General features: G+C 44.2%; 4 protein-coding genes across 7 annotated transcripts; 3 read left to right on the forward strand and 1 right to left on the reverse strand.

Annotated features, from left to right (window-relative positions):
- Positions 1 to 1,242: 1,242 nt before the first annotated feature.
- LOC115052536 (trace amine-associated receptor 13c-like) lies at positions 1,243 to 2,262 on the forward strand. The gene has a single exon (XM_029516689.1). It carries the CDS (start codon positions 1,243 to 1,245, stop codon positions 2,260 to 2,262), a length of 1,020 nt encoding a protein of 339 aa, XP_029372549.1.
- A 3,190-nt stretch (positions 2,263 to 5,452) lies between these two features.
- On the forward strand, positions 5,453 to 8,891 carry mrps23 (mitochondrial ribosomal protein S23). The gene is made up of 6 exons (XM_029517432.1): positions 5,453 to 5,471; positions 5,617 to 5,712; positions 6,252 to 6,431; positions 6,526 to 6,603; positions 6,685 to 6,808; positions 7,592 to 8,891. Exons 2-6 carry the CDS (start codon positions 5,669 to 5,671, stop codon positions 7,682 to 7,684), a joined length of 519 nt encoding a protein of 172 aa, XP_029373292.1. The 5' UTR covers positions 5,453 to 5,471; positions 5,617 to 5,668; the 3' UTR covers positions 7,685 to 8,891.
- On the reverse strand, positions 8,816 to 19,027 carry LOC115052938 (vascular endothelial zinc finger 1). Of its 4 annotated transcripts, XM_029517428.1 has the most exons (7): positions 18,927 to 19,027; positions 14,717 to 15,465; positions 14,514 to 14,583; positions 14,174 to 14,342; positions 13,240 to 13,281; positions 12,077 to 12,142; positions 8,816 to 11,912 (listed from the first exon to the last, which is right to left on the reverse strand). In XM_029517428.1, exons 1-7 carry the CDS (start codon positions 18,957 to 18,959, stop codon positions 11,545 to 11,547), a joined length of 1,497 nt encoding a protein of 498 aa, XP_029373288.1. In that variant the 5' UTR covers positions 18,960 to 19,027; the 3' UTR covers positions 8,816 to 11,544. The 4 variants fall into 4 exon arrangements, with proteins under 4 accessions (XP_029373288.1, XP_029373289.1, XP_029373290.1 ...); XM_029517429.1 differs by lacking the exon at positions 13,240 to 13,281; XM_029517430.1 differs by lacking the exon at positions 12,077 to 12,142.
- A 1,977-nt stretch (positions 19,028 to 21,004) lies between these two features.
- LOC115053066 (gap junction delta-2 protein) lies at positions 21,005 to 22,108 on the forward strand. The gene has a single exon (XM_029517630.1). The coding sequence runs from the start codon at positions 21,005 to 21,007 to the stop codon at positions 22,106 to 22,108; it is 1,104 nt and encodes a 367-aa protein (XP_029373490.1).
- Positions 22,109 to 24,267: the final 2,159 nt, after the last annotated feature.

Below are 24,267 nucleotides of genomic sequence, written 5' to 3' on the forward strand. Positions count from 1 at the left end.
TGAGCTTTTGTGTGGACTTTGTTAATGCATAGTTATGTCACTATAAAACCCCTTAAACCACAATCCCCCCTTAATTTGCTCTTAAAGGAAAAGACTGTTTTCTCTGTTTCTTTATTTCATTCATTGGTCCATTTCAACCTCACTTTAACCTTTCACAATCAAATCAGATTGGTTCTAAATCAGGTCCAGGTTCTACATGAATCCAGTGAAAGTGTCAAAGGTCTCAGTCCTCAGAGTCTGGATTCAGAAACTGAATCTTAAAACCAGCCGTCAGGAGCTCTGTGACTTTGAGATGTCACAACAAAGCAGTCACTGCCCCCAAGCTCCGCCTGCCTGGACCTGCTGTCCAACCTAGCGGGATTTGATATTTTATTAATTTTTGTTTTGGTGTTAGCGATAGCCACAGTACCATATATCTGAGGTTAGGCGAGCTGAGGCAACAACCTTTACAAGCAAATACTCGTCTAAAGAAAAGAATCTGATTGGCTGATTTGAAGAATGAAGGATTGTGGGTAAATTCAAGAAATAAACAAAGAAAATAAATGATAAATTCTACATTTGGATTCTTCTGTTCAGGACTTTCACAATAAAATCAGAGCAGCGACTAAAGGCAGATGGGGGACTGGCTCCACCTGAGCAGGTTATTCAGATGTTTTCATGAAGTCTCGTCAGTTTACCTTCCTCTGAAAAACTGACTTTCTTAATAAAATTAAAGTTAATGATACCAGAGTCCATTACACATCCACCGTAGTAAAATATTCACAACTACGCATCAAATCAAGGAGTTGGGAACAGTTTCATTCATTCAACCATTCATCCTCAACTGCTCATCTGCCTTCGTGTCGCGGTGGTGCAATCCCAGCCACTGGGCAAGGGGTGACAATTTAGAGTTCATTAATGGATTTTTTGTTTTTTGTCTTTCTACACCTGATGCTCGTCCCTCCATCGTCTTTCTGGGTGGGTCAGTACAGTTTACAGCGTAACAAACTGAATATTTATTTCTGATGGACACAACAGGATGTTTTCATCTGAACTGCCTGTTAAACTGTTAATTTGTACAAACTTTTTGTTGTATCTGATTTACTGACAAAGGCTCATTCCAGATGTTGATGACATCACCAGAGAAGCAACTCCCCTCTGAACTGCTTGTGATTGGATGAAACAGTGTGCTTTATGTGAAGGTGGAGCTTCTGCTGTGTCTTCAGTGCTCTCCTCCTCAGCTCAGTCTGTGGTTCTGTCCTGATGGGGGGCCTGTCTCAGGACCAGTCCTGTTTTCCAGACTCTAATACCTCCTGTGTTGTGGCTCAGTTCAGTGTGGTGACCAGGATCGGCCTCTATCTGCTGTTTGCTTCAGGTATCCTGGTCACCACTTTAGGGAACTGCATTGTCATTGTGTCCATCAGTCATTTTAAGCAGCTGCAGAATCCCACCAATGTGCTGGTTTTGTCTCTGGCTCTGGCAGACCTTCTGGTGGGTGTTATTGTGATGCCCTTCAGTGCCGTTCGGACCGTTCGTGGCTGCTGGTTCTACAGCGATGACTTCTGTCTGCTGCATTCTAGTTTTGATATGTTTCTGACCAGTGTCTCCATCTTCCACCTTGTTTGCATCGCTGTGGACAGACAACAGGCGATCTGTGATCCTCTGCATTATTCCAGGAAAATAACCATGTCCGTGGCCTGGATTATGGTCTGTGTGAGTTGGGCGCTGGCTGCTGTTTACTCCTACGGACTTCTGTACTCGAAGGCCAATGTAGCAGGTTTAGAGGAGTATATGGCTTCAATAAACTGCCTGGGCAGCTGTAACCTCCTGTTTAACTCTCTCTGTGGAATATTGGACAGTGTTGTCTGTTTCTTCTTTCCCTGTGCTGTAATGGTTTGTCTGTACACTAAAATCTTTATTGTGGCCAAAGAGCATGTGAGAAAGATTGGAGGTACGGTGATCACCAGTGACGGAGGACGAGCTGGGCTGGTTAGACAGTCTGAGCACAAGGCAGCAAAGACTCTGGCTGTTGTTCTCGGGGCGTTCATCTTATGTTGGCTGCCTTTCTTTACAAATTCTATATTTGATGCCTACACAGGCTTCATCACACCTGTTGCCATCTTTGAAGCCTTTGTGTGGTTGGGTTACTTCAATTCCACCTTAAATCCAGTTATTTATGCCTTTTTTTATCCCTGGTTTAAAAATTGTTTTTATCTGATTGTCAGTCTGAAAATATTTGACCCCTACTCTTCAACGGTGACGGTGAATGCACAGACACACTGAGGACAGAACTGTTATTGGATTAAGAGCAGCTTTTCTGTTCCCCCCTCCGACATCTTTTTATTTTAATTTCAGATCGTACCTGACTGCATGTTAGAGTAACTGTCCCTTTATAGCATTACTGTGGCACCACTTTATTGCTTACAGGTAATTACCGTCCTTCTTGTAATAACAGTGATCATTATTATATCATTATTAATATGTTATTAGTTTTATTACAATATGATATATTATTATTATTGAATGTGTTATCACAGTACATTCATGTTATAGATTAATCATCATGCACCAACATATTATTAATTCCAATATAAATGGAAGCTTAATGAAGCTTGACAGTCATATGTATTACATAAGACCAACGAGGTGCTGAGTCAGCCTGCAGTGAATCCTCCTCTGACTGCAGGAACAGAATTTTGAGTGGATCTGACTGTTTCAACGGTTCTCCCAGCAGGTGGTGTCTTTTCCATCATGTTGATGTTTGTGACATGAAACTGGAATAATCCGGAAATATGAATGATTTTCTCCCTCAAGTCACCAAAGAGTAGCCCAGTTTATTGTACAATTGTTTTAAAAATAGAATCATTTAAAATGTCATGTATGCTTTTACATGCCATGATATAAAATTAAATGTTTTCAATAAAGATTTTTTTAAAAGAATAGGGAAAAAAAAGCTATGCTGCAATGAAAGTTATTGGAAGTGAGTCAAAAATCTGTCAAAGCAATAAAGTAAGCTTCATTAATCTTCAAAAACACAATGAAAACATGCTGCCATGATCCTTTATAGAAGCATTTATATCATCTCCAGTGTTGGGTAAGTTACTCAGCAACTCAGTTACAAATTAAACAAAGTGGAGTTTACAAAGTAAAGTAACTAGTTACTTTACTTTCAAGTAAATGTTTAAATGCTTAGATGTGTCTGAATTTGGAGCTGGTTGGAGCTGCCTCCATCCCTCTTTAATGGAATTTAAAATACATGTGGATGTTCAATTATAAGATGTTTGAGTAAGTTTGAATTACTTGACACCGACCTGGAGGCTCTTCTGTCCAGCATAATGTGCATTTTAAACAATTCCAATCATTCTGTTAATTTCTTGGAGGGAAAAGTAATTACTATACTCTTATTTAAAGAAAGCCACTTTTGGATTATTTGGGCCATTCCTGTTTCTCGTTTACTGACTCACTTGTGTCGTTCGTTGTGTGGCCGACTAGTGATGTGTCATTCGTGAACGATGCGTTCATTTTGAACTAGACTTTTGTATGACTCAGGAGTAACAAGAAGTCATCTCAGTGAGTGATTCGTTCTTTTCCCCTGGTCCACGCATGCCACAGATTTGTTCATGAACAGGTCTTTCTGCCGCATATCCTCAGTGTAGCAGGGAGTGAGTCGTTCATGACTCATATTTACGGGTCTTCGGGTCTTTCATTCATTATTCATGTGGTTACAGCAGTGACATGACAATCCTGTTATTACTGGTGAGGAGAGCTATCTGACATTAGCACAAAAGTTAACGTTAGCTATGTAGCTATGGGATGGAAGTTAAATATGCATTTTTGTTGGAACAAATTAATACATTACGGGTCTTTAGTGACCAGGTAGGCTAAAGCAGCGGTTCCCAAATGGTCTGCTGTGAGAGGAGTCCAGGTGTGCCGTGGGATTTTTATGAAAGCTGTAATCAGTTGCGTCATTAGGCCTATTTTAGGGGGGCTGAAGCCTCCCTGGAAAGGTGATTGAGACTGATTGAGTCAGGAATCCTCCGAAGAAAAACTCACTTTGAAAGAGGGCAGAACGAACAGAGCTATGAATGGACTACACAGTGAGCTCCCTCAGTTTTGGTTGGCTTCTGTGTCAGAGTATCCAAACATCTCCCTACACGCTCCTGAGAAATGTCTTCTTTTCCCCACCAATTATCTGTGTGAGCTGGCATTCTCTGCTCTGGTTTACATTAAGAGCAAGAGGAGATCAAGTCTCTGTTGAGCAGGATCTATGAGTGGCCCTCTCCTCAATACCACAGAGGATTTAAAAAATCTGTGCACACGGCAGGCACATGTGCCTCATTAGTTTGCAAGTAAAATGTTAACTACAATTTTGTGTTCAGCTAAATGTTAAATGCACTGATATGGTTGCAAGACATTTTGCACAACAAATAGTTTTAGTTCTCATTGCATTCCTTTTGCTTAGAATTCTAGAACAAATGTTTGTTTTTCTAAAATGCATACGCTGTTGATATGCACAGCATTTACTGAAAATCAATTCTCAATCAAAGAGCACCCCTTTCAACATATCCACAAAGATTAAGTGTTTCCTTTGTATTACACAATTTTTACCTTTTCTAATCAAACCTGTGGTTTTGAATGCATGTTCTATTGACTTGAAGAGAAGTAATTTTTGATTGATATTAATATTTAGTCAGTAAATGATGAATGACCATCATAGTTTGTCAAGTTTTATTTAGCATAACTAAATTAAGATAGTGCTGACAGTGATAATGTGTGTGATCAAAGCTATTTTGCATGGATATGTATGCAGGTGTGCCTGTATAAACCACTGGGCTAAAGTCAACAGCCATCATAGAATGAGAATTTTTTAATGATCGGTGGAGCACTTTCCTTCTGGCAAATTAAGTAATCAGTCATTTCACCTTCACCAGGCTATGCCCCAAAAGGGTGTTGAATAGTTTAATAAAAGCAAACTTCTGTATTATATGCCAAGTGAAGCAAACCATGCTGCTCTTCAGTGTTTGAAAGCCGCACTTTTTCAGTCATTTCTCAAAAAACCGCTGCAGCGCCTCACTGGTTCCAATGAACGAATGAACAAATGATTCGTTCAAATTATCGAGCAAGATTAAAAGACTTGAGTCAGTGAAAAGATCCGAACTTCCCACCACTATGTCTGCCATTGCGTGCTATCGAATTTCTGGCAAATACACCCGCCCACCTCGACCTCTGATTGGCTCACTGTGAAATTTTACTCCACCTCCGCCAATCGTCATCTACGTGATTGTCTCGTGCCCACTAACCAAAGAACAGTAAAACAGTCTCTGGTTGGTCTGATGAAAAATAAAACTACTTCAGTAACAGTAACCAATTAGATTACTCATTACTGTGACCCTAACCCTCCATATCATCAAATATTTCTTAGATACTTTGTTTGGTCGTTGTTGAAGACAATGTATAAATACATGTCAGGACCAACTTGCAGCATCAGTCAGGTATTTTTGTATCTCTGTGTATTTAAATTAAATTTGTATTCTTTCTTCGATTAAACTGCTGATTTTATTAAAACCTTCATACGTGCCAGCAAGCTCATGCTTTTATTCTGAAAGGGCGTACCGGATATCTCTGTGTTTGTGAAAGGACGGGCGGTCCTGATTCTGATTCTGATCCTGGTCGGTGAAAAGGAAGTCCAATGGCGGGCAGCAGACTGGAGAAGTTCGGGACCGTTTTCAGCCGGTGAGGCCGAGTCGATGTTAGCTTCGCGGAGGCTAAAGGAGTTAGCATGCCTGAATGAAGGACGTTAGCCGGAGCCGGTTAGCATAGCACGTGTAACTGAACACAGGACAGAAACTGCTGCTAATGTTAGCATTGTTAGCATGCTAACGTAAGAACGTAAGGAAAATTTCAATTGTGGAGCAAATGAAGCGACAATGACAGGGGATATACCGAGACAGCTAATGAAACACCCAAGTTAAACCAGCTCTTGTGGTGGTGATGATGAGACAACAGAACTGATTATACTGACTTTATGGTCTTGTTTCTCCTCCACTTCCCTTTTGATGAAGTCTATGGGAAAATGTCCCTCCTGCTCCTCAGCTACACCTTCACCTCCAAACGTGGCCTCTACTGGTTCTGAGAAACCAAAATGGCCGACAGGTCTGAAGCTGACGGTGGGCTGATATTTGCAGTCAGGAAGCTTTATAAGAAGCAGGTCTGGTTTGATGTAGATGCTTCTGTTATGTGAATAATCATCTAGGCAATAATCTGATCAACAGGATTAGAGACCTGGTGCGTTCTGGGGTCATCAAACCTTCAGAGAGACCCGTCTGGTACGATGTTTACGAGGCTTTTCCGCCAAAGAGGGAGCCGCTTTACGTGAAGCCGCATTTCAGACTGAGCTCCAGGAAACAGGAGTCGGTACCTGAGATCTTCTACAGGGAGGATGATGTCAGAGCGTGAGTTGGCCGCTCACGGCCTGACACGTTGACCTGAGCTCACCTGGACTGTTGTCGTCAGTTCCACTTACCCAGAATTCTCTCTGTCTTTCAGGAAGTTCTATGAGCTGTATGGGACGGGGCCACGGCCCCTGGATCTCTCCAAAGCAAACTTTGTTTCTACGTGCCAGAGGTTTGTGTCATTAAAACAAACTTAAGTTGAATGGATGCTTCGAGGAATATTCTATTCTAATATTTTATTCTGCCTCTGCAGGTTTGTAGAAAAATTCTCAGAGCTGAAGAGCAGCAGTGATCTGGACGATTCTGCTCTGTTTGAGGAGACGGGGAAGATTTTACTCTCTGAGGGCGTCATCCTGAGGAGGAGAGGAGCTCCTCCTGTAAGACTCATCAGACATCACATAGACCAGGGCTGCTGAGCCACGCTTATCTCTGTGCTAACAGCAGCTCCATTGCTAACTTCGGGGGAGCGGGGGGTGGCACAGGGGGAACAGTAGAGCAGGTGATGAAGCTTTACAAAGCATGCTTGTCTCAGACAATAAACCAGCTCTGCCCGGATGCCATTATCTCCTTTAAGGTTCCAGACGGTGTTGAAGTTCAGAGCTTTGCTTTCACTGTTAGAATCCCAGTATTATCCTCAGTGACCTCCATGTTTGTGTCTGTGAGAAGTTGAAGTTTCAGATTTTCTAATTCAAGACATTTTGGTCCATTGTCATTACTCCAAAGATTCCTGATTTGAGCTGCAGTAGTCCAGTTGGATCAGTGTGTTGATTTATGGCCTCAACATTTACCCCATTAAACCCTCAGACCGAGTCAGAGGATGTGGAGACATTTTAAAAATGCTCCAGTTTGTATCCAGCAGATTTGTTTCCTAACACTTTGAAAGAGGGCAGAAGGACCCTTCAAATAATAATGAATGATTAATACAAAAGAATAAGTGACGAAACGGCAGCTCTTCACCTTCTGCTAAAACACAACTAAGATTTAGCAGAGGCAGAAACTCTGAATCCTGACAGACTCTGGTCTGGTTTCCCACAATGCTCTGGCAGAGGACCCCCTCTGACCCAGGAGAGACGTTCCGGTTCTGCTGTGCACGGAGGGAGCTGCATTATCTGTAGCTGGTTTGCTCCAGACATCTCATAACTACTGCATTTGTCCTGCAGGTGGCACCAGAGTCCAGGGACCAGGTCTTGGACCTGAAGTTGACCGACATGTTGGCTGAGCAGCAGATGGTGGACAGCACGCAAACACGATAGACTTCGGAAACTGCACAACCAATTGACATGATGTGATCCCTAACAGAGCCTGGTCCCGGTCCTCCTGTAGAAAAAAATATTTAACTGTGACCATGTCAGAACCAGTCCATCAGGATGTGAACCAACTTTGGAAACTTTCTGGAACTGGACTCTGTGAAGACCAGCTTCGTGTTTGATGCAGCATCTGCTCACAGGATAAGCTAGGGGGCCGTGAACTGATGACAATGAGCCCAGGTCATCCTGCGGGCTTAAGGAGAGTTGTTATAGAACAACTGATAATGTGAAATTAAATATATGATTTAAAACAACAGGTGGTTTTTGTCTTTCTGAGCGAGAGGCAGGATCCTCACTCCAAATCGTGCTGCGACCCTAACCACAGTCGGGCTCATGCGTAGGATCAGTTTATTCTGTGGCCCTGCCCACACACTAGGTTGTAACAGGAAGTGTGTCCGGTGTGAAAACAGCAGCCAAATCAACCGTCAAGAGTCACAGAGCTGACTTGTGGCAAAGGATGCGACTAGATCCTGGCCCACCTCAGTCAGGGACCTGGTCCAGGACTACCAATGCCACTCAGGACCATCGTCAACACATCACATCCATGTTGACTTCCTCATGACATCAGTTGGCTCTCACCGGCAGCAGAGAATAAGAATTAAGGCAGTAATAATGAAAATAATGTGAAGGCAGAGCTCGTTTGTGGTAAAAAGAAAAGTTTTTCTTCATTCTGTAAATTGGAGAATTAAGGAAAACAATTAAAAGCTGCAGCTCTTTCTGTTTGTTTCGACTGCAGTTTTCCCACAATGCAATGCTTCAACAAAATAGCTTCAAACTGCAGATGTTGTAAATATTCATCTTCTCTAAATGTCCACCTTTTGACTGAACCTCATGGTCTTCAGAATATTCTGAACAGATTTGGATGTAAAACTAATTGAGTTTTTGGTTCTTTACATCTCTTCATATGCATATGAGCCCATCAAAATATAAGTTGGTTGACTTCCTGCTCCAGCCCAAACGCTTTCACCTTATTAAAGAAAGAAAAGCACTTTTTGTCATGTCCAAACTCTCAAGTAGTCCACACCACCCTGGGGACATGAAACCAAGCAGAGCCCCCCCAGCATTGTCCATCCACAATCATGTTTTATCATTTTCTTTTATTTAGACAAACCCAAATAAAAGGCACATAAAACATCGCTCATGTGTTTACATAATTATTCTGAATGGACATACATTTAAAAAAATGTAGGAATGTTTTACCTTTCTGCTAATCAGAAAGCCTAACCTGTATATACAAAATTACCATTGTTAATGTTCTAATACAAAAAGATTTATAAAAGGTTATTTTTCTTGCATGTGTCTGTCATAACTAACATCTTCTGAACTAATGGTTTGTACAAAGATATACATTCATTTGCCTTCACATCTGCCAAAATCAAACCAACTTCACAGAAATGAATCTTCAGGTCAAATCAACTGTTTTCACATTAGGATTCAAATTAAAAGCTCAAAGATCAATTCATATCCGAAGGTCGTTCCTGAAGCACAACGACAACTTCTTAATCATTACTTAAAAAACCCAAGCTAATCACAACATGGTTTGGTTGCCAGATCTATCTGGCCCCAAGGGGCCGTCTGAACTGATGAAGGCTCCTTCAAAAAACCATTCCAGCACAGCAGATCTGGAGGAGGAAGCATCAATGTGAGGAAAAGTCTTGTGAAGTATTTCAGGCACACTTGTTTACGGCCACTGGAGAAGGACAAATGACGCCACACTTCCTGCCATCCTAATTTTTTTAGTGTTTTGTTTCATTAAAGTCTCTAAAAGGCTCTAACTTGGACCTACACGCTTTGTTGTCCACATGCAACGCCACAAAAGTAGAAAACAAAGATGGGACACAAATCCAGTTCCACGATCATAATGCCACTCCACATCTAAGCGTTTCCCTTGGTGGATGTGCAGACGACAGGCGAACATCTGGACGTGTGTCCAGCTGTAACAGACACCGTCGCCACATCCCTCCAGACTGAAATGCCCTTAAGTACCAATGCTCTGTAGTGTGCTCATCCTACAGTTTGCTCAAGTGCTCCAGTTCCTGCACTGAGAGAGGACCCTGAACTACACACAGGCCTCACATTTACACAACTGCAGACTAACTGACACAAACACACACTACGGGACTGTGGGACAGTGTGTGAGTCTGGACCTATCAGGACTGAGATCACAAAAAGACTAACACATATCCTCTAGACCCAAATGTCCTGTAAACCTGTTCAGTATGTGACCACATTTGTGTGTGTGTGTGTGTGTGTGTGTGTGGAGGGTGTGTCAGTCTGTCGTGATGTCAGATTAGAGCCCCACCCCTGAGATCACAGAGGCTGTGACTGCTGACCTTGGTGGCTTCATGATCTCAGCCTCCATTTTCCAGTACAGACAACTCAAAACGACTGAACAGGTGAGACAGATCCAGATCACTGAGGACCGGATCCCTGAACCAGGTCTGACAACAATACAGGCTGCTGACACACAACTGCTGCTCCACGTTCATGGCAACGCAAGAGCTGCAGGAAACCCATCAGGAGGGCATGGACTAGACTGGATCAAGTTAGATCCAGTCCAGTCCCATCTGGTCCAGCCAGGTCCTGATGGTACAGCTGCTGCCTGTGGTTACAGCCTGACCCTCCACAGGTCAGACGCAGTAAACTAGTGTCTGGTGTTGACAGTAATGTCAGTGTGACATCACTGCGTCGCTCCATAACCTTCCTGAGTCGCCCACAGTGACAGATCCTACTGAAGGAAACATCATCCGCTCCACGCAGGAAACTTTGGGACCGAGCCTCACTGCAGCTCTTTGACCTCTACAGGTACAAAATGTAATCATGTGACTTGTGGTAATACTGCCATAAAAGGGTAAAACCTGGGACACACCCCCTCAGCTGTACCTTCGCCCATCACGTCCTGTATAAATACATTAAAAAAAAGTCACAAACATCCAGCAGTGAGGAGTGACTGGTTTCCAGCAATTTAAAAATACAGACGCCAGAGGAGGGGTAGCTCCACAGTATCACTCACCCCTCCAGAATGGAAGCTTTGTTTGTTTTTGTGAACTTTAAAATACACAAACTATTAAATACTGATAAGTCCTCTAAAATAACGAGAAAAAGAACATGAAACTAAACACGTCCACTTCAGGAGCCCAGGTATAGTCAGGTCACACGATGCTCAGCTGAGGACATCACCTGCACATGACCCATTCATCTTTCAGTGGCTGAACAGGTAAAGAAGAAGCTCTACCAGCCGTCGCTGTCCACAGCAAGTGATGCGTTCACCGCTGCAGTGAGCTAACCGTCAGGAGGGTAAATACAAACTCCATGCAGCCACTGAACGCATCATAACTGCCCAAGGACTGAACACGTTCACATCAGCGGAATCAAACTGTTCACCAGTAAACTCTGTTATCTGTTCATTTCAGGGCTCATGGGAAATTGAACTGCATCAGCAGCAGTGCATGCTGGTTATATACCCCCTCCCCCCCATGAGGAAAACGGTTCTCTAATTTCATTTTTCAGTGTAAAAGTTTGAGTTCAGGTGTGAGATCCTCATGTCTTTGGTATAAAGGCTCAGTGACACCAAACAGGTGCGTCAACAGGTAAAAAAATCTGTTAACTGAGAGTACAGGCCAATCAGGTGAAGCCCCGCCCCTCCCCAGATAATCACCTGTTGTCACATGACCACAGTTCCACCCGATGGTCAATTTTCACTTCCTCTAACATGACGCAGACACAGGCCTGACTCTGTTATTGGGCAGTTAAGACATCACCTGATGTGGATGTGTGGTAGAGGGGAGGGGTGGTGTGGGGCAGTTCTACCAGGGGGGGGAGGAAGGCAGGACTTGGGATAGAAAAGGCATGCTCTCCATGGGCCTCATGGCGATGTTGAGGGGCCCGGTGATATTCATGGGCATTGGAGTGGTGATGGCGACGGGGTGAGCGATATTCATGTGCGCCGTCGTGGGGATGTTGACAGAGGCCAGGTTCACGGGGCCTGTGATGGTGACGGGGTGCTGCAGATTGACTGGCGACGTGATGTTGACGGTGCTGGTGGCGATGTTCATCTGAGCGGCGATGGTGACGGGGTTGCTGGTGTTGCCACCGCGGTTCATGGCCGAGGTGATGGCTGCCGAGTTGGTGACTGGCGTTGTGGCGGCCGAGTTGCTGTGCACGCTGTTGGCATCTGTTAAAAACAGACATGCATGAATTTATGGTGGGCTGGCTCGGTGAACAAATTTCCCTCCAACACAGGACGGCAGTCTTTGGCCAATAGGCTGCTCACTGAAAACATCAACATGTTATGAAAACATGATGTTACTGTGGGAGAAGGTGAAGAAACCAACCTACCTTTGAGACTGTTGTCAATTAGGACTTGGAAGGAGTTATTTAAAATCTCTCCTACCGTCAACTCACCTGAGGGGTAAATTCAAAAAGCAGGATCAATAGACCAACCAGCTGACTGATTCAACAGTGACATCATCAACCACATCTGAGCCTCAGTGTCTGAGCTGGACTCGCACCACTGCAGGACCAACTGAGTCCAAAAACCACTGAGTCCAGGACCAGGGAACAGGTGCACAGAACACCTTGAGTATAAAAGTAAAAGCAGATTTAAGGTTTTACTTTTGCTTGACTGAGGGAATTTCCTCATGTTGTTGCACAGAATCTCTTGAAAATATTTCTTTAGCTAAGAAAAAAAAATAAAAAATAAGTGATTTGCCACGGTAAAATTTGGTTGTTTCCATGGAGAGTCTTATCTGGCAATAACATGTTATCACTTTAGTGAAGTCGGTCAGGCTGCTCTCTGAACTTCACACTGTTCAGGCAGTCAGCATTTGACCTCTGACCTGAGGACAGGAAACACCTATACCTGAGCAGAGGTCATGTGACATCAAACTGCCCAGTTTCATTCATGATGGAGGGTGGAGGATGAAGTGGACTGTTCCAGATCAGATAGGTCCACATCATTCAGGATCCATGAAGTCCTGAATTTACTGATTTTTAAGTAAGACACTAAGATCAAGGAAAACCCCTACATACTTAAGTGAACATTTAAGGTAAAACAGTGAAGAGAAGCCGTAAGGGTGTTTTGTGCAACTACTTATACTTCATAGAGATCTTAGTCACATCTTCATGAATTCAAGGTGATTTGTGCAACAGACCCCAGAACGTCACGGCTCAGTCTGGCTTGCAGTCATTACATGTTTTTATTATTTTTGACTAAACTGTGCATGAAAGATCTGAGTTATGAATCGGTCTCAGTCTGGCCTCTGAGGCTCATGGTGGACCCAGTCTGAGTGTCATGGTCCAGTTTGTGGTGAATTTTAATGATCTACTGATCCTGCTTCATGAACTTTGACCTGACGTTAGCAGAAGGCTGAACTACACCGGTCCTCACAGAACAGGAGAGCTGCCGCTACAACGTGAACAAAAACTGGCCACTTGTATTTTGCTGGTTTGCAGGTCATATTTGAGTGTTAAGGGGTTTCTGCTACTAGCTACTGGATTACCTTTTCTTGGCCCTGAGTGGTTCCACTGCCAGTCACTTAGGCCTATTCAGAAATACAGACACATGGGGTTACAATAGCACAGGGCAGCAGTGCTGTCATGTGGGAGTCATCTTCAACTGGGTGTTCAATATTCAACATTTATTGTGGGCTTGACTGTTGTAGTTCGGAAAAACAAAAGTTGATCCACCTGAAGATCAAACAAATAATACTAATAATAATCGCTGTGAATCAGAGTTTTTCAATGATTCAGGTTATTAAAAAGGGCTTAACTGTATAAAAGCAGAGCAGCTGAGTCTGTTACAGACTAAATGAATCGTTTTACATTACTAATAACATTAATGCAAACCTTCATGTTGTGAGGATTTAGAGCTATATATCTATATATAGATATATAGATATATATATCTGTGTGTGTGTGGAGGATTCACATAAAAACAAACACAAAGAAAGGAGCGAGATACTCTGACTCATCTTTTGTTGTCATCTGCTGGAGAACATTAACACACCAACATTTATACAGCTGCTCTCAGCGGCTCCAGAGGGCGGTGGGTTTTAATCTTACAGACTATTTTTGCTGTGCTGGTTGCAGACTCCTCACTGCAGACAAACTAAACTTGTCTTTATTCTCACTGTCAGACTTTGTGTTCATCATCCATCCATTTAATTACCTCTGTCATGTCCTGAGACTGAGATGATGTCTGCAACTGATTTATCTGTGACTCTTTTAAATATTCATTCACAGGAAAGTTTAAAACTAAAAGGTAAAAAAGACAAATGAAGCAGCTTCATATTGAGATCAATGTTTCTCCATCAGTGCTGTGTGGATGCAGGAGGAGTTAGCTGCTAATGTTAGCACAGCCCGTTTCTCTCATGACTGAATGTGGAGCAGTTGAACTGGTTTATGTGTAGAACTGAAAGCAGATGTGTGTCCTACCTTTATTGTTACAGGGGTTGCTGAAACTGGCCTGGCCATGTGTCTTGAGGTGACTCGTGATGTAGGCAGCACTTAGCATTTTGCCACAGATGTTGCAGGTCACTTTGCCTTCGTGCCTGATCATGTGGGAGCGCAGACGGTCTTTGGTAGCGAAGGCGGAGGTGCAGGCCTGAGAAAGACAAATCGGTGAACCTTCTGATGAGAATTCTAACACTAACACTAACACACACACACACACGGCAGAAAGTAGTGAGTTGTAACCTACAGTAACTGCACTGGTCTGGTTTAACCTCAGTGATGGCACTGTGGGCATCAATAAAACAAAGCAGAGGACTCTTACCGTGACTTGGCACTTGAATGGCCTCTCTGAGGAATGGACATGTTTAACGTGACAGCTGAGGTGATCAGGTCTGTGAGGAGATGAGAAAAATATTAGTGCTGGATCTTCAGAATCATTCACATAACTAATTAGAGTGTTTTATATCATGAAGCAAAAGATTACAGCTCAGCCTAGTCACTATTCCACGAGACGGGTTCACATACCTGGAGAAGCCCTTCCCACACACAGAACAGATGTAAGGCTTGTGGACGCCGCCGTCGTGAGAGCGGACATGGTAAGTCATGCGGTCCTTCCTCTTGAACCTCTGCTGACAAATAGGACACTCAAACGGCTTCTCGTCAGAATGCGACAGCTTGTGGCGGTTGAGGTGATACACGTCTCTGAAGGCTTTCCCACACATGTCGCAGCCGTGGTTCTTCTTCACTGGCTTCGGGGGCTTTTTGGGGATGCTCTGCTGCTGTTGGTGCTGCATTGGAGTCATGATACTGGTGCCTGTGGATGTTGATGTGGTGGCTGTAGTGAGGATACCAGCTACAGTGGTGATGTATGAGGCGTTTCCACTGTTCTCACGTGGTACAGTGGATATAAGCGGGACCATGGTGGGGGCTGTCTGCGTCTTCTTGGGCCGTGAAACCATCTTGATTCCAGTGTGGCAGGACTCATGCCGCCGCAGGTGGTAGCTGTCTCGGAAAGCTTTGTTGCAGTAACCGCAGATGAAGGGCGTCTTTGTCTTAGGCTCCTTTTTGACCACTGCAACAGGAGGCCCGCCGCCTCCCCCCGCCCCACTGGCCACATTGTCCTTAAGAAGTTCCGCAGCACTAACGGGGGGTTTCTGGTCCAGAGGAATTGGCAGCACTGGTTTCTGATCAGGAGGCTCCGTCCCAGAGTTGAGCAAAGGCAGGAGGCTGTTCCCGGCGACCTGGTGCTGGTGATGCAAAGCCTCATTGGCCTGCTGCAGAGACAGAGAGATAAACCACATGGAGCACCAAGAGGTCAAAGGTCACGGGACAGATCAACTGAATGAAGACAACAAATAGTAGAATGTGCTAATAAACCCAAGCTGTTTGATGTTGCAGTTAACCAGAGTTGAACCTGCAGTTTTTCTATAACCCCATGAAGAATGTGTCTAACGTCTGAGCCAAAATCTACAGAAGAAAGTTAAGGTGAGGAAGAGGCTGGGTGTGTGTGTTAGGTTCTTGGACCTAATAAAACTATTGACTCTTTATAGGTTTTAAGCTATTAAACATGAAATCTTCAACATCTAGTTACGTCACATAAGACTCCAGCATGATTTTAACAACTCCAGACAGCTGGAGACAGGAGCAGGTGTGTGTGTGTGTGTGTGTGTGTGTGTGTGTGTGGGCATTACAACATGAAAAAAATTTGAGAAGCCAAAATAACAAAAATTATGTAGATAACCGAAATGTTCTAGTGAAATAAATAAAGCAGTGACAGGCTCAGAAAATTCAACAGCAGTTTAAAGAAAATGGAGGGAGGACATCTTAAGTCTGCAGCTGCAGGCAGGCATTGTCTGATTGGTCACGGTAGATCCCCCATGGGATCGGTGTGGGGCCGGTGGGGGGGGGGGGGGGGGGGTGTTATATGAATATTTTGTCCAGAGAGAGAAAGCCGAGATTCACATTGTAACCAGCAACTTAACAACAGGTCGGCTTGGAGGCTTGTGATTCAGGCGCCTTGTTCCTCTCTGTAATCACCACTGGGCCGGGTTAAAGACCTGACCCAGGGCCTTTCAGGTTCAGCCAAGCATCCCAACCCAGTCACTCACTGGGTGGGGGTCTGAGGGGGCAGGATCCCAAGTGCTGCTTCTTCCCCCACTGTGTTCTTTTATGGATGACACAAATCCAAGTGCTGATGCACTTATGGCCCTCGGGGGTGGTGGGGAGTTGGAGGGGGTTCAGCTGCCGACCATCCCGTCTTGGTGCGGGCAGCCAGTGTTTTAGCATGGTGGAGAGAGCCAGGGGCCGTCACAGGTTGTCGACTCGTTTTTGTATCCTCCACACTGTAGCAGCTCAGACAAGAATCATTACTGCAATTAGCATTTGTGAGCGTTTGAGAGTGTGTGCACGGAGCCAGAGACGCTGTTCTCAGCCACATAACGACCGGCTGCGCCATCACGCCGCTCCGATGAGTTTGATATAAATTGGCTGTGAAGGCTGAGGTCCCTCCAACATAATAGCACTGACAGACAGTTAGGAGCATGCAAATCAACAACAAACAGCACAAATGGAGCTACTCAGGTTTGTTTCCACCCGTCTGCCGGGAGGGAGAGGGATCTACCACCAGAGATCAGTGTGGACCGATGAATCTGCTGTCTCTGAACGAACCCCAGGCTTTAAGGCTTCCCGGAAAAATACCGCTCAGCTGCAAATGATGCTGCCACTGATGAGCCGTGTAAAAAGAAGAGGGAAATGGGAAAACGTCACAGCTCTGTGCAAATATCTTATTAATCAGAACACAGCAGCAGTTTAGATGTAAACAGCAACCCCAAACAACCTTCATTAGATGTTTATCAATCAGGACGAAGCGGAGCCTTGGTCAAACGTCTGTTTGTCTTACGTCAGCTGCAGGGATGATGGACATTAAAGCATTAACGTAGCAAAGGACCACGGCAACTGGGCTGAAGATTCAGTTTTAACCTAAAGGTCAAAGGAGACGAGTCCTTAACAGGCAAATCTGGGACTCAGAGACATCATGTCCCATCATATGATGTGCTAAAACTGGTCATACGACTGGATGACGCTGGTGGTTGATAGTTGGTGATGACAAGTTAAAACTCAGTGTCAGTTTGTTTGTTTTTCTTCTGAGCAGCTGTTCTTCAGATGTGTGATCAGAAGCTTTTATGCCGCTAAAATCAGGACGCTGCGCCATCATCAGACAGAAACAGAAGCTCTATGTCCCGACAGACTCAAATGTCCAGCAGCTTTGAATCAGACTGGGCTCACTCAACATTTGACACCACCAGAAGAAACCTGGACCCTGGGTCTGTAAAGAGAAGTCAGCGATTCAGTGCCTTAAACCTTCATTCTATCTCCTGACCATTGGGGGTGACTCCATTGGATGTTAAAAGCAGTCAGATTGTATTGAAGTCTATGGGAAAATGTCCCTCTTCCTCCTCAGTAAACGGTCTCAGTCTCTAGTTTACATTACAACATGATGTTCATTTTTGAAATGATGCTCCATTTAGAGGAAGGAGGGGAGGGGTGTTGTTGATGTGGAAACATCCAAGTGTGAAACTACCTGGGGTGTTTCTGTGCCTCCCATCAGAGACTGTGAAAGAAGTGATGGGATTAAAAACAGCAAAATGGGCTCCTGCCACAATGAACCCCCGCATGAATGACCACAGACAGGAGCAGCTCTGGTCCAACACAACAGAAGCACAGAGATATTAGAAAGCTGGAGATTTCTCTGGTTATAATTTACATCATTTAACACATCAGAAAGGAAAAATGATTCAGGCGGTGAGCAGTGATAGTTTCTGAGGTCAGGTCTGCAGAAGTGTGGGTTCGGCTGGGTTCTCTCTGACAGACTCACTCACATGATCTGGATTATTTCTGATTCCTTACAGATATCGGCTGTGAGCGTCACCTGCTCACCTGAGCAGATTGATCCAGAGAGTTTCCACAGTGCAGAAAAGTTGACAAGAAACTGCACATGTTCGATGAAGTTCCTCTAAATGAAGTTGACGGTGACGGTCCGTTCGGGTCCGGGTGCAGGTCTCCGGGTTTAATCCGGTTCACACGGTAAAGTTTGGAGGACTCCCCGTGTCCGCGTGCTGGGAAGCCCCGGGTCACGGCGTTAGCCACCGCTAACTTCCCGGTAACGAGCATCTCCCGTCCCGTCTGTTAAACGAATCCGGCCTGCCGGTTCACAAACGGACTCGGTGGTAGGACTAACGGATCTGGTGGTCCACAAAAATCACCGACTAACGGATCGTTATCTGCGGGCGGACGAACAGAGCGCTTCGGTTAGCTAACCCGTTAGCTACTTAGCTTAGCATAGCTACACGTATGAGCTCGACCTTCTGCTCAACATGCTAACGCGCGCAGCAGCAGCAGCAGCAGCTCCGTTGATCCCCTTCACGGTTATTTCGGAGCGAACCGTCACAGATCCCAAACGGTGAATCAATAGCGAGTAACGAGTGTGTAACCCCGTCCCGAAGGGCCCCGGGAGACCCTCCATGGAGCTCCCAGCCGGAGAGCTCGGCTTCGATAGAACGTCTTAGCTGTTGGCTACAGCGGAGCTAGCAGCGTTAGGCTAACGCTAACACCTTTGTTTTGCTTGGCTAACTCTAATTCGTTTAAAAAGTGATCTGAAATATTCGGACAACAACATTTACATTATCTGGAAAACACTCATGCAGTTTGTCAGATGCTGGTAAACTATGCCACTTACCTGAAACAGAAACGTACTCCAGCTCGGCTCCATCGCAGCACTTTGGCTAAAATCTGCAGGAAACCTCCAACGAACCTACAACAAAGCAGCTGAACATGGCAGCTACAACTTCCTGTCCCCCCGGGGCTGGACCGAGACCGGGGCAATCCAACTTTACACACAATTAATACAAAGAATTAGGCGTTTCCATAAAATATCAAATCATGACAAAAACAGAAAATCTTTCACTAATAACTTTATTTTTGACTGAAATCCGGTTCTCTGTAATTCTGTCTGAAGAAAGAGATGAAACAAAAATAAATAAAAAGCTGAGACTTATTTTTTAACAATAAATTGCGCATGTATTTATAATTCTTAATGAGCAACAATGCAATATTTGAATAACACCTTTCATACAGAACATGCCTCTTCACAATGACAGAATGGCAGAATTTATATATATATAATAAAACAATTTAAAATGGATTACAGTGGAAAAATAAAAACAAGTCACAACAACAGAACCTCTTTGTCCTGACGGACACAAACGCACCACAGGTTTGGCTGTGTCTATCAAACAGAGTTTGTCTTAGCTGACAACAAAACAACATCAGATATCTGTTATTCCAACCACAAGGACCTTCCTGACAGAGTTTAAGTTTTTATGAGAAAAGACACTTGAAAGCAAATCTGATTCTGAATCGCCACGTTGGAGTCATTAATGAGAAAGTTAAATTTATAGACACTGAACAGGAATAACCACCAACACCGACCTGATGATGGCGCCAGAGGAGTCTTTATTCCTGGATAAACTGTTTTCTGAGGTCTCAGAAAAGACCAGAACAGAAGCATGAGTTCAGGTCAAAACCAGAACAGCTAATCCAGACTCAGTCTGGATGAGATCCGGGTCTGACATAAGTAGTTCAGTGTTGTTCTAACATGCCGAGCCTCATCCAGCCTTTTACTCAGGTGATGGAGCATTATCCCAAGGGTCACAGGTCACATGGTTCACATGGTCCCTATCCGGCACAAAGACGTGGAAGAGGTTTAGGACCTGGACTGGACTGGTCTGATGGGATTGTGAGGGATGTTGAGGAGCGATGATGTTTCATCTGGAAACAGAAGGAGAGCTGTTCTTCTCTAACTTCAGCTTTTCAGTCTGCCTAATACTGAAGTTCAACAGGAGCCTGTATTGTGTCGTCATTCCAGTTGGTTCCATATGTTCTTTGTCAGGATTTTCGCGGCCGTTCAGAAAAGGATCCCCCCATTCTGTTTTGAAATCTTTGTTGGACTGTACATTGGTGGCCTTTGTATCGGCGCAGCACAATGACAGTTCAGATGGATCTGTCTGGTCAGCCTGCTGACCCTAACCCAGGCTCCACAGGGTCCATGTCATCCACGCTGTCACATTAAAAATAGTCATGGCAGAGGATTTATTCTGGAGAACTTAAGGCTGAATTCAGGTGAGTTAAAGCTTCTTCTGTCTGAAGGTTGTAGTCACTCATGTGTCAGTGACATCATGTCCTGTAACCATCTGACTCAGGTGCCAACAGTAATGTTCCTGTTGATGCTCAATAACAGAACTGCTGTTCTCACAGTGCGTTCTGGCCCGCCAGAGCCTTTGGGACTGGGAGGTCCCAGCAAAAAGGAGAATTGTTTATTTCAATATAATTTAATCAATGAGGAACATATAGACAGAATATGATGGAGAAAATCTGATCAGAGAGTTTCACGAAGAAAGAAATTGATTTTTTAGAAGGAAATACATCTTTTAAAATATTGAAACACTCAGCATTTTATTTGAGCTTTAATATTGACATGGCGGTTTTATTTGCTCTTTGTTCACACAGTAAAAGTGTCACCAAAATTGGAGGAATGGTAGTGCGAATTAATTTTTGATTTTCTCTAAAATACTGTTGATCTCTTGAGATTCACAAATCTAATTTGAAGCTTTACATTTTATCTTTCTAAGGAGCTTTAATGATTTCCCAAATACTGTCGATGATCAATAACATTTCATATGACTTTGTACAGTGTGAAGAAAGAAAACTCTCCCTGGTATTGTGACTGAACCTCTGCTCTGTCTCCAAGGTTAAGCCATGGGGGACTGGTCCATCCTCGGCCGCTTCCTGTCTGAGGTCCAGAACCACTCCACGGTCATTGGCAAGATCTGGCTGACCATGCTGCTCATTTTTCGGATCCTGCTGGTGGCCCTGGTGGGCGATGCCGTCTACAGCGATGAGCAGTCCAAGTTCACCTGTAACACCCAGCAGCCCGGATGCAGCAATGTTTGTTACGACACCTTTGCTCCTGTGTCACATTTGAGGTTCTGGGTCTTCCAGATCGTACTGGTCTCCACCCCGTCCATCTTCTATATTGTCTTTGTTCTGCATAAGATTGCCAAAGATGAGAAGTTGGACAGCCAAACAGTTCAGGATACACAGAGGCCACCCAGTCAAAGCCAAGGCCACATGAGAGAGCACGGCATGGAAGCCCTGAGAGTCAGCATGCCCTCCTACTGTCCTCCATACAGGGAGGGGTGGGATGTGGGGGAGAGGGACATTGTAGAAGAAAGCTTCCTGCAGGAGGATTACAGCGAGGTAGGGGAGGACCCCACTCAGCAGTCCAACCAGGTTCTGCTCATCTACATCCTTCATGTTTTGCTACGATCCATCATGGAGATCACCTTCCTGGTGGGCCAGTACTTCCTTTTTGGGTTTGAGGTACCTCACCTGTATCGCTGTGAGACCTACCCTTGTCCTACTCGCACAGATTGCTTCGTATCACGTGCCACAGAGAAGACCATCTTCCTGAACTTCATGTTCAGCATCAGCCTGGGCTGCTTCGTGCTCAATGTTGCAGAGCTGCACTACCTGGGCTGGGTCTACATTTTCCGCATCCTGTGCTCCGCCTGTTCAACCTGCTGCAGCCCGGAGAGGGATGTGGTCCAACTCTATTCCAAACACAATCCCCTTCTGCTGCAGCTCAGACACTCTCTGAGGAGCCAGCTGGTCCTGCAGACCCCAGCAGCCATGGCCCTGGAGAAGACTGGAGGTCTGCTCACTCGCGCACCCGCCATCTCCTTTGAGACCGACTCCACCGTAGAATGCACCTCCAGGAGAAATCCAGACAGCAGAGACAAGGTGAAGCTGAAGCTGGCCAACATGGCCCGGCTGGGACGGACCAAGAAGTCTTGGCTGTGAGATGGGTCCCTGAGGGGACATTACCTCAGTTGTGTAACTATCACATTCTTTTGGACAACAGATCGAATTCTTAATGCAACGATGTGGCAGCGGAGACACAGCAGACACCAGGATGGAGCTGGTGGTCCCTGATGGTGAATGAAGCACATCTGACTATCCTGTGCAGGACCCACAACTTTTTGTAATCTATTTTTTTTTTTTTTTTTACCATAAAATCAACCTTAAGGTTTAACCCACAAAACTTCTTCATAGTTCAGTTAAACACTTTTCTGACTGAGTTTAATAAAAACATTAATTCTTTAAGGTCCATATTGTAACTTCTCCTGTCTTTTATTTTGAAGGGCTGACCTAGATTTCTGGTTTCAGGAACCAAAAACTATCTCAGTGTAGTTTTCCATCTGCTCTCTCAGTCAGAAGCTGTAGAATAAGGTCGATCAGTTCACACATTAATGATTTTATTATTATATAGATTTGACCTATTTTCCTATTTTCCTCCAAAGTATTATATTCACTCTGACGTTCCTCTTTTGTTTTAAAGAAATAAGACAAACAACCAAATCTTTCTGTAAAAAGTTTGGGGCAGCAAAAGAGCTGTCACCAGGGGCGCTGTCCATCTAGCTGTCTGGGATTGGTTTATAATAAAACTCAAACATAAACAGTGTTATTTAGTTCAGTATATAATGCAAACAAAATGTTTTAAAAGAGTATAAAAAGTATAAAAAGAAATAGAAGAAATTAAGTATAAACATATTATTTGTAAAAACTCTCAGGTGAGACATCAGCCACCCCTAAATTGGACTGTACTACTTCTTCACCCTGATGTTTGTTGGCTTACCTGGACTGAACCGCTGTAGGTCTGATTCAGTTTGGATGCCTCCTTGAATTTCCTGTTTTTTTCTCGGTGTCTGTCAAAGTAAAAGCCTGCTCAGGTGAGCCAAGTGTTGGAACTCCTCTGACCCATCTGCTGGTCTCTGATTCTGGTCCGAGTCTCTGTTGTTTCCTCTTCCGACCATCTTCAGTCTCTCTCTGACACTCAGAGCCAGGAGCTTGTGGGCTGTCTAAGGGCTGAACCAGGAAGTCAATGATCTTCAGAAACATGTTAAAGGAAAGTGGAATCAGAGGATCTATTTTCTTTCGACTGCAGGAAGTTGAAGGTTTGTGAAGATATTACTGAAAAATTTGTCAGAAAAGATTATGAAGAAAAATGATCTTTTAAAAACAAACCAGTCCTTTTGCATTTTCAGAAGAAATATTTAATATAACAATTCATAGATATTATGATCATCATCATCGTTTCAGCAGCGGTGTATCACAGTTGTTGTCCAACCCAAAGAAAAGAGGTAATGAAAGATAATCAGTCATAAAAATGCATGCACATTCCTCAGCAGTGTGAAGCAGCAGGTCCGACCTGGACTTGGTCCTACTGGTCCACCCAGTTTACTAAGATTCACTAGATAAAAAGTGAGTGGTTTTATTCACAGGTTGTGAGGAAGCTTCTTCGGCTGTCATATGGTATGAAACATGAAATGCAAATGCATAGAGAGAGTGAAGATTCTTATCTTTACTAAGATTCAACTTTACTAAGATTTACTCTGTAAACTGTATAAATACTCTGTGACCCAGCGTCAGGTTATTGTGCTTTTACACCTTCAGGGTGTGACGTCATAGACCTGATGACGACATCACAGGATCTTTATGTAACTGTTGACAAAGCTACAACATCATAAATTGTTGAATTGTGCCATCTGAAGACACAGAGTTGGACATGTTGAGTCCGGGCTCAGGTCTGAACATATCCCCGTATTCATTGCTCTACTATTGGAATCTAGAGCCATCTGTTAATGTGTGTGTTTCAGCTCGGTTTAACTGTTCAACAAGTTCCTGTGGAGAAAGTTATGTTTGTCTTGGTTGCTGGGCAATGGGAACCATGCTTTTTGGCAAAAGGAAAGCTGGAAACAGCTGGTGACATCTCCGGGATCTTGGTATCCCCTGAGTGATGAACCTGAACTAGGACACTTGTCTCATGTCCCTCACATTCATGATTGTGGTTTGAAGGGTTAGGGATATTGGGGTTGAATCACTTATGGTCTTAGGAAGTGATGAAATCACAGGAAGTTGGTTGTTCCCTCAGCAGTTGAGGGTGAATATTTAAGCAGTTC

Source organism: Echeneis naucrates, chromosome 13, assembly GCF_900963305.1.
Source record: "Echeneis naucrates chromosome 13, fEcheNa1.1, whole genome shotgun sequence".
Lineage (NCBI taxonomy): Eukaryota > Metazoa > Chordata > Actinopteri > Carangiformes > Echeneidae > Echeneis > Echeneis naucrates.